A 13,332-nucleotide genomic window follows, 5' to 3' on the forward strand; every position below is an offset into this window, starting at 1 on the left:
AGAAAGACTTTTAAGTATGAATTGGGTTAATCTCTCCAAAACTGAACCTTCTACCCCATTTGTGTAAATGATCATTAGTTGTTTTCTGTTATGTGTATTGCATTCTTTAAGAAACCATTCATGGGGGACGGCAGAGGGAGAGAAGAGGGGTAATAAGGGAAGGGTCTAGTCAAGGAACATGTGTAAATGAACCATGGACATGGACAACGGGGCGGGGATTGGCTGTGGGGGAGGGGCTGGGCCGGGTAGGGGGAAGCAATGGAGAAAAGAAATGGGACAACTGTAATAGAAAAACAATAAAAGAAAAAAAAAAAAAAAGAAGAAGAAATCATTCATAAAATGAGTCCCTAAACCAATAACTTAGAAGAATATTTGGATTTAAATTTTTTTTTATCTTGAAATACTACAGAATTCCTTTTAATAATATGTTTGAAATTTAAAAAAATAACGTTTTAGGACTCTGTTAATTTCATAATATAATTTTCTTTTGAGCAATGAAATGTTTGAAGACAGTGAGTTCAATGAACACAAACTGGTCTAAAAGGAATGCCTGGAACCTAGAATGGAATTTGTTTTTGCACAGTGAACACACAAACTCAGAGTTTAATTGTTCAAATCTCAGCTCTACCATTCACTATGTGACTTTAACAAAGGCCCTTAACCTGTATGAAACCAATTTTATGATCAGTAAACTGGAGTTACATCGTGCCATTCCTAGGAGTCTTCTTGGATCAAATAGGGAAGAGAACGCCAATTTACATCAAAAGTTCCTTCCTCAAAGGAACACCTTTTTCATTTCAGAACTTGCACACCTCTACCTCTCCCCAGCCCTGCTAGGAGCCTCACACACAATTTACAGTAGCAGAATTTGTCAAAAACAACAACAACAAAAAAAAACTCTGTTAAAACCCCAACCACTTATACACTGTGAAAAAGCATCTCTCAGGCTAATTGAATCCATACAATTCTGGCTAAATGGCTTATTAAATAATTAATTACAAAAACAGTGATCCTGTATTGAAAGACTACCATGTATCTAACACTACATTTGATGCTTTTAGGACATAATTACCTTCCTATCAGTTCAGTAAATTAGATTACCCCTATTTTTAAGATGAGAAAAGAATAAGGGAACTTAAATGTTCAATGTAAATAAAACAAAATAAAACCCAGTGATTGTGCCATGACTAAAATCCTGGTCGAACCAATACAAACTACTAAATACTTTGTATTATAATACAAAGCTCTATGATTTTTTTAAATCAAAAGGGATTATATATTTTTTTATTAAAAACGCAGTTTTTAAAGCTAGTTTACTTTGCATTTTTAAGTTATCAAGAAAAAGAACTGAAGAAATATTAAATACTATGAAGCTCTAGTAAAGTGTTAAACTAAAATAAAAATAACTACTATACATGTTTTTTAACTTAAAAATCAGTTAAAATATAAACCTTTCTACTTATTAAATAACCTACACATAGCCCCGTGTTAAAGAGGGTTGCTTAACAGTATTCTTGTTGTAAATAAAATTTGTGCAGAATTTCAAACATACATATTTAACTCTAATAATACCTAAATTTAGGCTAGATATAAATTTAGGCTAGAAGTTACACTGAATGCTAGTGTGGATACTAATTTAACTGATGGTTTGGCTTTGGTGAATACATAATGTAATATCTAGAACATGTATCACAGAAATGTACACTGCAAACCTATACGATCCTATTACCCAATGCCACCTCAGTAAATTTGATTAAAATTTTTAACTGAGACAACAACGGTAGTACGAACTACAGTCAAAACCATATATCTAGAAAGTATCAAAATATACTTCAACATAAGTGTAATGCTTGCATTAAGTCGTTTGTGTATTATAATTTTTGTTGTTCCTAATTTTATATTATCAATGTTTTAGTTTCAATATAGATTTTAAAAATATGTATATGCTTAAAAGAAAGGAACACTTCTTTAATGCTCCTAATGTAAATTGTTAGGTTTCTTTCAAAAAAATTAACAATTCTAATAGGTATAAGGATGCTTATATATAAATATTCACAAGAAAGTCTGTGCTAACTTGATAGAAAAAAGTTTCACATTAATATCCTCATATACTCAATTACTAATGTTTTAAATATTTTAAGGTATAGATATTTGCATGTTCCCTTCTGAAAACTACCTACTCTTGCCCTTTAAATTCTGCTATATTATGAGCTGGGTATTTTTCTTATTAATTTGCATAAGTGAGTTATATTCTGACTTTAAATGTCTCGATTTTAACTATTAATTTTTTTGATCATTCACTATACCATTAAGAGTTTGCTAACTCTTGGAATTTAATCTTAATTATGATATAAAGTAAGACTATAAAGTGATTCCCCCACACCAAAGACCATTTATTGAATAATCTATCACTTTCTTCATTATCTCTGAGGTTTCCTTCAGTACATTCTATAACCGTACATACTGAGTTCTGTTTTGCTTGAACCCTCTGTTCTACTGATCTATTTTTGTACAATTATTTCTGGTCCCCGTACCCACAACTCTGCTAATAACACCATTTAAGCTAGGACCCTATCATGGTTAGAAACTGCATTGTCTCATGTCAGCAACTTAGCCATTCTGCTTTCTATCACCAACAACCTCTTACCTTTTGAAAAAAGATTTCATTTTTTTATTTTTAGAGAGAGGGGAAGGGAGAAAGACAGGGAGAGAAACATCCACCAGTTGCGCCTTGTACATCCCCAACCAGGGACCTGGTCTGCAACCCAGGCATGTGCCCTGACCGGGAATTGAACCAGCAGCCTTTCAGTTTGCAGTATGATGCGCAACCCATTGAGCCACACCAGTCAAGGCCTCCTATTTTTTTTTTTTTCCTTGCTTCCATCTTCTTTCAAGGTAACTTAAGATTTTTCAATTCAATCATGATCTTTAGTCTTCCTGACTCTACTAACTACTTTCTGTATCTAGCTTTCAGACCTCCAGCTAGTATTTCCTAGTCTAATATTTCAAGCACACTCATTAAACACACCTGTACTGCATGGCAATGATTTTCTGGCAGTATACTAGGCTCTAGAGAAAAAATAGAGACAAGACAGAAAAGCTCCCTGACTTCTTGAGGCCATCATTCTAATAGGCAGACAGAACATAGAAAGTAATAATTGTTTCAATTAAAAAACTAAATAAAAGGACTAGCCACACCCTGGCTGGTATAGCTTAGTTGGCTGGGCATCATCCTGCAAAGTATTAGGTCACCAGTTCGATTCCCAGTCAGGGCACACGCCTGGGCTGTAGGCCAGGTCCCTGGCTGAGGCATGTGCAAGAGGCAACCAATCGATGTTTCTCTCGCACATCAATGTTTTCCTTCCTCTCTTTCTCTCTCCCTTTCCCTCTCTCTAAGAATAAATATTTTTTTTAAAAAGGACTAGCAGGGAAGGAATCAAAATGTAGGACCTACTTTTTAGAGTGAAATTAAAAGAAAGTGAAGGGATTAGCCAAAGATCATAATTGCATAACCCAAAGACAGACAACGGTGTGGTGATGGCCAGACGAAGGGGGGTGGTTACTGTGTAGAGGTGGGCAAAAGGGGGTTATAAGGGGAAATTTGTAATAGTGATAACAATAAAAACAAAAGTTTTTAAAAACTCACTGAGAAGATGGTACTTGAAAAAGAAGACCCCCCACCCCCCACCCCACCCCCCCAAAAAGAAAACAAAAACGAATCCTGTTAGGAGAAAACATTCCAGGCCGAAGGCATGCAAAAACAAAGTTTTGCAGTTAGAAAAATCCTGGCATGTTGCTCCATCCATCTTTGTATTACACTCATATAACAAAAATTCGGTCCTGGATGAGGCCAAATCTTTGCTTTCTTCGTGTGAAGAAACTTACTTATAAGGGCAGAGGTTAATCACTCTGTATTTGGGGGTGCCAACTCAAATGAGTTGCATTGCTCTGGTCAATTTGCTTTCCTACTCTCTAAAAGTACTGTTTCAAAACTTCTCTCTCCTTAAAATTCTCTACCAGGCATGTCTTGCTCTAGAAACTCCTTCTCCCAAAGTTCCTACTCCAAACCCATCACAATAGGTCCCTGTTAAAACAAAGGAGGGCTTCTGTTCTTAAAGCTAATTATTCCACTTTGCCCTCAGAAAAATCAGTCTACCCTTTTCTCTCTTGTACACAGCATTCAATTCCTTCCTCTCTGTGTCCATCTCATGAGCATTTATGTCATTTCAATGTGACAGCTTTCTCCTAAGTCAGGACTGCACAAAGATTAAATGGCCTGACATGAGAGATAGCTGCCCATCCCTGGAATTGTTCAAAAATAAACTGGATACTTGATTGATAAGAAAGTAGTAGAAAATTCCAATTCAAGATTGGTAACTAAACCAGGTCCATCTGTCAGGTCTCTTCTCAGCTTCAGAATTTCTGGTTAAAAGATGATAGATACAGTCTATTGGGGATATCTACTAAATGTTAAGTTTTGAATAGCCAATAACTAAATCCTTTGCTACATCTATAAATTTATATCATATCCTTATGAAGGATATATCACCTTCCAGGCTACATGCTTGCCAGCAGGTTAGAAATGAACAGCCTTCAAACTCAAGTAAAAAGAATCAAAATACACAGTGAACCTCGATCCTATCTACACCCCAAGATGAAGTCAGACTGCAGGCTGCAAGCTCCAACCACATCAGAGCAACTTGAAGTTCTCACCCACATTCTGTATACTCAGACAGTCTGATGGTAGCTGAGGATAGCAGAAAAGTACCATCAAGATTTGCCTCATGAACTTAGCCAGCCTATTCAAGGTAATAACACATAAAGCAAGCCATTCCCCCATGAATATGTCTCAATAAATTATACAAACAACTTCATCCTTATAAATTTACAGTCAGGTTTGTATATATTTCAAGAAAGCAGTGGTAACTTCTACAACCTCAAGCTGTGTTTCTACTATAGATATTTAAAATGTACATAATCATCTCAAAGTTTAGAAAACAAGGGCTCTATCATGGTGTTTCAATTAACAGACTGAAGCACAGCTTTTACTTATACTGCTCAATGCCCTACTATAAGGCACACTCTTGAATAAATGTTAAAAGATAACAACTTCTAAAAATAGGCAAATTCTATAACTGGAATTACTTTCTAAAGATTTAAATACAAGTAAACATTTAATTCACCCAAGTGGAAATTTAAAAAGTTACTTTGAAGAGCCAAATTGGTTATATTTATTATTGCAAAATAATAGAGAAAAAAAATTTTTTTTAAATAAAAGTGCTAGCCTTTAATAAGTCCTGACTTGCCTGTGGCATAATTTCCCTTGAAATCATAGTAGCAAATACATTTTAAAATTCTAAATGTCTAAAAAGAGAAATTCTTAATCAGTCAAGAAATCTTTTAAAAACTGCATTTGTGGCTATCAATTATTAGTAAGCTTTTTACAATACCTTTGAATTATAAAAAAGTATATAACTAGAAGAACATTAATTTCCTAAGATCTATTCAATTTAGGACTCATATATGTTTTGCCCTAATGATATTCTAAAGGTTTAGTACGTTGTTGTTGTTTTTTGTTTTGTTTTAAAGAAAGTTAGCACTGCCAAAATATATCAGTGACCCTGAAACACTATGTTTCTAAACAAAGGTACTTTGTCATTGTCTTATATCACAATTCCTAAGAAGCCAAGAACTACACTTTGTAAAGTATGCATTACATTCTTTTTGTTTGAAACCATCCAAAATCCATTATTAGTGCTATATAATTAAAGACCCCCCCCAAAAGGACCTTTTTTGTATATTATAGTTGCTTTTCCTAAATTCAGAATTTCTAACTCAATAAATTATTCACAAACAATAAAATTAAAATTATTTTGCTTTTAAAACATTTTTTGAATTCCACAGTCCCAGTTTCTTTCCATTCATTGGTATTATGAAAATTTATTTTAAACACAGCTAAATCTATAGGTAATAAAAAAATATAAGAAAAAAATAATCCAATCTTAATCTCTTCCTTTTGTCACTCAAAGCTTTAATTAAAAATCTTATTATAAAAGTATAGTTTTGCAGTTTTCCCCTGCAGTTTTAGTTTAAAAAGTCATAAACCTAATATATCTATACTCAAAATAATAATATATTTAAAGTCAAGGGAACCGTTTTCATTGTAACCATTCTATTAAAAATTCTGATAACTGGTAACAGCAGAGGCAAATAAAATGAGATAGTAGTACTCCTAAAACAAACTACAATGTTTATGCTGTGTGAAGCATAAACATTAACATTTTATGTCCATGGATGCACATATAATATATGCACATAATGTACAGTTACTTTATAGGCTCTATCAATCAATAATCACAAAACTCCTTAGAATGCATGAAAATAAAGCAAATGACAAGACAAACAACCCCTTACCTGGTAGATATCAGAAAGACTGCTGCTTCCAGAATCACTAGTGATACTACATCCTGAGTGGCTAGAAGAAACGTGGGTCACCTGTGGGTGGAGACTATCAGTAAGGTGCAGTTTTGTGAAATCTGCAGGAAGCTATGGAAGGAGCAAGAAAAACTAAGATTACAATTTGAATCAAGAACTTCAAAAAGACATTTAAGAATTATATTATACTCTACTTCACATCACTTAGACAAACATGTTATTAGGAAAGATTCTTTATTTTTTTTAATTTAGAAATTACTAAAGATTATCACAAAATAAGATTTTTAAGTTTATGGACATTCAATACACATCAGATAATACCAAATTCAATGTATAAACAGGTGGGTCTGGCAGTTAAGATTAACTTAGGTAAGCATTTAATTCAATGAGCTAAAATTTTCAAATTATACACCATTGAGTAAATTAGCCTAATACTATTTGTTAGTTGTCACAAATGCAACTTTGTGCCAAGAAACACCTTAAATAAGAAGACAGATTTAAGTTTTTTTCTATTCCCCAAATAGTGTTTAAAGGTTATTTTTAAAAATGAGCATCTTAGAACTGACTAAGTGCATTATGATACACAAGTAACTGTGCTAGGCTCTATGGAGGAAAGAGAAAAGCATGCTCTCAAAGAACTTAGAATTCAGAAAGTTATGGGCAACACTGACTTATCTATTCACATACACAAATATCAAATTTCTACTTGTTTAAGTTTAACTCTAAATAATTATAATCTCTATTGAACATTCATACATTCGCCTAATGAGCAAGTATTTACTGAGCCCTTTTCCTCTCACTATGTACTAGTCAGTGAATGAGACAGTAAGAAAACACTGCCCTTAAGGGATCTTGTGCTCTTATAAGTGATTATTTATCCTTCTGGATTAAAAAAAAAAGAAGATGCCATCTATATCACACTTATAATACTATTGGGCAATAATATTCATGACATTTCAAAATATGTGCTAACATCATGCAATCCTAATAACATGTTCTTTCCTGCCTGCACATTGGTCCTATTTCGCTGTTGACTAATAATAAATATATAAACTAATTGTTAAAACAAGAGTTTACGTTAGCAACATTCCCTTCTTTTCCTTTGACCTCATCCTTTCTCCACTTCAAAAAACAAAATGCCACTCTGTAGTTTAGAATAAGCCTCACAAGGGGGGGTGATTCAGATTTAAGACAATGACCAACAGGTTTTGACACCTCAGAGTCCCAAAGAAAGAAGCAAACATATTCACATCTCACAATCATTCAGACCTGACTCAATCAGCAGATTATAATATTTAGTAATACTTAATATAATCTGTATGGAAGTACCTTTTTATCTTCATGAGAGACAAGGTATCCAAAGGAAAGACTTAAATATGAACTTATTAGGGGACATATGATGATATGACAAGTAAATGGATAAAAACATGGTGGAGAAGCTCAGAGAAGTGAGATGTTTATTCAAATGTGTGAAATCATTACAAACATGTTGTATATCACTATGAGTGTTTTTTTTTTAATTAAGGGCATTAAATGTTAGGTAAAATTTAGGAAAATAATAATTTTCCTATGAGGACTACTAGGTAGGTAAATATCTCTAAATTAAGAATTTATATGTGTTTGTTATCCACAATGTGGGATAGTGAAATAGTTGCAGGATTTCTTCAGGAACATTTGAAGACAGAACTTTGCAGAAATGCATTAATAACTATGATTTGATATGTAGTTCAGTAGTAAATATCAGGTGCTAAAAGAATGTGTTTAAAACCAGGATAAAAAGCCTGTATCATTCCAGCTACATTCCCATTTAATTCAGTCACTCACCACAGAAAGCAACTGGGGAAACATTCCTCAATGGCTCAATGATTTTAAAAGGCATCAGTCAATACATGCAATTACAGAACAACACACTGATTTCTACTGATTATCTTTTATAGACAAGACTCAGGTACCTTATGTACCACATAGTATGATTTTTAAAAATTGACTTAAATATATCTATCAGATGAAGATATAACTATCTAATGAATTTTTACTCACTAAAAAATTATTTAAGTCACATAGGACACTTCTCTTAAGTATCCATTAGCTGCTCATCTTTCCTGATCAAGAATTCACTGTGTGAAAAGCAATAGGAGTTATAAGAGCTCTAAATCTAATAGAGACCACAATCTATTAATCGATGTCTCCTTGCAGCCACAAATACCATAATTGTGTGGCTGTGTTAAGCTAAGAACTGTAAAGACTATTTAAAAGAAAAAGTTTTCACTCTTAAGAATTCAATTCTGATTTTGTAAATACTTATTGACTATCTGCCATGTTAGACTCTTTGTTAGGAACGGAGACTATCAAGGTTAATGAGACATTCCCAATTCCAAATGTAACTCCTATACAACAGTCATTGAAATAGGTATTTTGCACAATAGAAAAATAAATCAGTTTTTCAAACATGGATTTTATCTCCTCAACACCCCCTATGTTCTTTTACAAAAGAGCATGAAATAATGCTATATTAAAGTTAAGAGTAAATAGATGCTATGTTTACAAAAGCTTTAATTTTTTTTCCATAAATTGTGGTAACACTATCATGATTAAATTTTATTGACAGTAGAAAGCAGCCAAGGTTATGGTATGGGAGAAATTTTGGAAGCTGTTCCCATAAGGGAAAAAGAATATAAGATGCACTGACTTGGCTCAGCCACGAAACTCTAATAGAATGGAGACTGAGCCTACACCACAAATCCAAAAAACAAATGAAATACATAGGGACCGGGATTCAGGGGCAAACAGGTACCCATGTTTAAACCTGAGGGCAACAGGGTAACACAGAATCCCTAGGGAGACAGTAGTCCATGGCCTTAGTAAAATAAACCCAAAAAGCAGAGGCTGGAGCATGGGAGTGGGGAATGCCAAAAACAAGATTTACTTATTCCAAACTTTTCTAGGCTTGATGCGGTGCCTATTTAAGTTACTTTCAGCATGCTATCAAATTTCAGATTAAAATGCAGCTGTGAATAACCTGACTTTAGACAGCTTTTATAACAATAATTCTGTTAAAAAATAGGAAAATAATCTTGAAACTGGTACTATATACAGCAATTACATAAATAAAATTAAATAATAATTAAATAAAAACAAGCCCATTTTATACATTTTTATCTTAACATCAATATATTTCACAGCAAAGGAATCTCATCTTTTCTTAAATATTTTTATTTTCCTATTTGATTATGTGAATATATTACTGCTCAAACTTTTTCTAGATAAAGCAACCTAGATTCTAAAAATACAGTACTTGTGAATCACAACTGCAATAAACTAACAGGCAAATGACTAAATCATAGTTAAACCATAAACACTACTATGTAACAAACAACAACAGTAATATTTAAATCAGATTCTTAAATGCATAAAGTTATCAAAACGTTAAAATTAATCATAGTTTTGTTAAATCTGGGTATTAATTATATAATGTTTTGTTTCCTTTTTGGGAGAAACAGGGATGCTACAAAAATAGCTTTAAATAAGAAGCACGACACAAAGGACGTAAGTCTCATATATGAACAGGCATTTGATAATCTTTGATTTGTTAATTAATGATTGACATTTATAAAATTACTAGCTAATAAATGAACTCAATGAGTGTGGATGCTTTAATGTTTCCGACACAACTAAGTGAATGCTTTGTTGAATTGGTAAAATTCCTCCAAGTGGTGATAATGTAGACTAGGGTGGTTGCTCTTCTTCCCCCCAAAACTTCTTTATGTTCACGATTTCAAGCTCAATGAGGAAGAGTCAGTATATTATTGAACATGTAATGGAAATGTAATAGTTTCATGTTCCACAATGCATTATTATCCTGCTGCTGAATAATGCAAGAGTCAGAAAACAACACAAAATGAAACAAAACACTGCCACCATCAGCGGAAATTTATTTAACTGAAAATTTCCCCGACGAAGCTTAGAATCACTTTATTTCAAGAAATTGCTGCAACAGAATACACAAGGTTCAGGGTGCTTGTTGGAATCTATCCAATCTTCCCTGGCAGTTAATATTGATTAACACTACCTAAGGTAAATTAGTTATTACACTTAGTGACTGAAAACTAGGAGTTTACCCAGATGAATATTGTTTTCCCCATATCATCAGGGGAGCTTTTTGTTTTTTGAGTGTTCTTTATGCTCATGTTTTCAAGCTCTGCAAGAAAGAGTTGGTTTGTTACTGGACAGATTTCCTATTTTTCTCTGAGGTGTTAGGGAAACCAGTCTCCTACATTTTCCATGCATTCATCATTTACTGAAAACCTGTGTTGTGAGGATTAAATGAATGACTGAGCCTAAAGCACTTGGAGTAGGCCTGGCACACAGAAATCACTACAGCCGTGTGTTGGCTATAAATTATCACATGATAGACTCTGTGTAAGACACAGGGCCTTTCCAGCTCCTACAGATGGAATCTAAGACTACATGCCAGGGGTAACCGAGTGACTCCCAGCCAGGGCTGCAGGTACTCAAATTATCCAGCTACAGACACTATTCTCTTGCCCATTTCAGAACTCAAGTTGTATTTTAAAAGTAATTCATATTTTCTTTCTCTCTGAGCACGCACACACACACACACACACACACACACACCATTTTTCTTTTACTACTGATCTTTGCAGATACTAGTACTCTGAGTTGTTCCTATGTACATCTTGAATAGACAGGACTATTTTTTAGTAGCTCATTTTAAAACCCACTTCATAATATGGCCAACTTTTATTTCTTTAAGTCATTATATTTCTTTAAGAACACCAGGAAAAGTAAACACTCAGACTCCTGAAAATATTCATCAGAAGTAATTTATGCTTCCTTATACTCCCTTAAGATATGTTCTAGATCAAATACTCATCATTGAGGACTTCATCCATCAGTATTCCACAATATGCAATTTATTTTGTTTATAAATATGCATATATATAAAGGCAAGAAACAAAGTTTTGCAAAAAGTGTCATGAGATAACTGATAAATCTAATAATATTTCTCACTAAAATAAATGTAGACATTTAAAAACATTGATATGACTAAGCTTTACAGAAATAGTTTTATAAAAGTTTGCTTTATATTGAATATCTACTAGAGAAACCTGCCCAAAATTAACAATTTGTAAGAATTTCGTATTCTCCCACCTTCCTACCAGGCTCAGAAGACATGAGCCTCCTTTTAGACATATATGGAGCTATCTTCTGGTCAACATCCTCCTAAGTCAAGCAAGCCGGAGCAAGTTAATTAACTTTTGTGCGCCTTAGCTTCTTCCATAAAATGTATATAACATAATACAATGACTAAATAAAATAATCGTTGTAACCTATAGAATCTACCTTACAAATGCCTTACCCTTCTTTTTAATTCCCTCTGTCATTTTTCCAGTCAAGGTCCTCCATCATCTTATGTCAGGTATTTTTTCAAATTCAATAAAAATAAATAAACTTATTTTGACACTGTCATACCTAACACTACCTTTGTATTAGTTTATGTATATTCATTCCTCCCAAAAGTTTATATGTTACATTTTAAATAAATCATGTATTTATATGGAGGAGCTCATTGCTTAGAAGATTGTACTATTTTTTCATTTTCCCACGGGAATTTTTATTTTTTAATTTAATCTTTATTGTATTTTTTCCATTACTATTTAGACCTCTTATACCCCCCCTTATCCCCAGAAATCCCCACACTGTTGTAAATTTTGCAAAGTAAATAATCTCATTGGTATGATATGATCATAATACAATTTTCTGATAAACTTTCAAATGTTCATAGCTAAGAATTCTTTCAAAGTGATAACATGTTGGGGAGTTTGTGCTTTTGTGTGTATAGTTCTATTATGTTTCACTGCAAAAGCCTTCAAAACAGTCATGTATCTCGCCCAGGCACGTGCTGCCAACTAGGTGTGGTTTAACTACAACGGTTTACTCCAGCCATCCTGGGCACACCTGCGCCAAAGGACAGTCGGAACAGAAACACCTGTGCAGGGGGGACAGTGCAAGGGAGGTCATGCTTTACTTCAAAAATTCCTTTCTCTTTTTGTACACTAAAAATAATGTTTTAGAGGGAGCTGCTAACAGACAGGAATCGATATTAAGATATAGCTTATACACATGAATACTGTACATGGCTTTCTGTCCAAACATAGGCCTCCCTGTGCTAGAATTAGGTACTGAAAGGTGGCAGTGACCCAGATCTCTCCCCAGGGCAGAAAGGTCACCCTCATGTTTTTTAGGGTTAGTAACAAATAAATTAATCATAAACTTCACTGGCTACAGTTAAACAAATTATAAAGTACCTAAAATTTAATTTCTGTATTTATGAAATGGGGATACTTGAACATATATAGAATACCTAAGACTCTTCTGAGGAAAATAAACAATCAAAACTAGTAAATTGATGGAAAGGCTGTCAGTCAGAAGACTGAAGTTAAGTGTTAGAAGGCCTTTTCTACTGCATGTTGAAAGCACTGAATAGAAGGAAACTAACATGAATGTCACTTTAAAACAGAAAAATTGGAATCACTTCATATGATGAGAAAGTGTATGATCTGATTTAGGTACCATATATTCTAAAATATAAAGCCATGACCCATTTTTCTCAAAAGATCACCTGTATACCAGGTTACTATGTGCCAGACCCTGTTCTAAGCACCAGAGATATTACCTATATTAGCTCACTTAATTCTTACAACAATCTTATGAAGTAGGTAGTATTATGACCGTTAAGGATAGGAGGGAACTAAGAAACAGAAAAGTTAAGTGACTGGCATAAAGACCATACATGAAAAAGATGGCAGATACATTCCAACCCTGGATGTCTGGTTCTGGAGCATCCACACTTAAGCATTATACTGAAATATTAGC

The 13,332-nt window shown here is 33.6% G+C and overlaps 1 protein-coding gene across 6 annotated transcripts in view; it reads right to left on the reverse strand.

Annotated features, from left to right (window-relative positions):
* The window catches only part of RAPGEF2 (Rap guanine nucleotide exchange factor 2), a 235,440-nt gene that overhangs the window by 40,792 nt on the left and 181,316 nt on the right, over window positions 1–13,332 (reverse strand). For all 6 annotated transcript variants that reach the window (XM_090288745.1, XM_090288741.1, XM_090288742.1 and 3 more), the window contains one exon: window positions 6,415–6,546. In XM_090288745.1, the coding sequence (XP_090144871.1) occupies window positions 6,415–6,546 (132 nt within the window). The remainder of the gene's footprint in view (window positions 1–6,414; window positions 6,547–13,332) is intronic.

This window comes from Furipterus horrens, unplaced genomic scaffold, assembly GCF_987537825.1.
Source record: "Furipterus horrens unplaced genomic scaffold, mFurHor1.1.pri manual_scaffold_10, whole genome shotgun sequence".
In the NCBI taxonomy this organism is placed as follows: Eukaryota; Metazoa; Chordata; class Mammalia; order Chiroptera; family Furipteridae; genus Furipterus; species Furipterus horrens.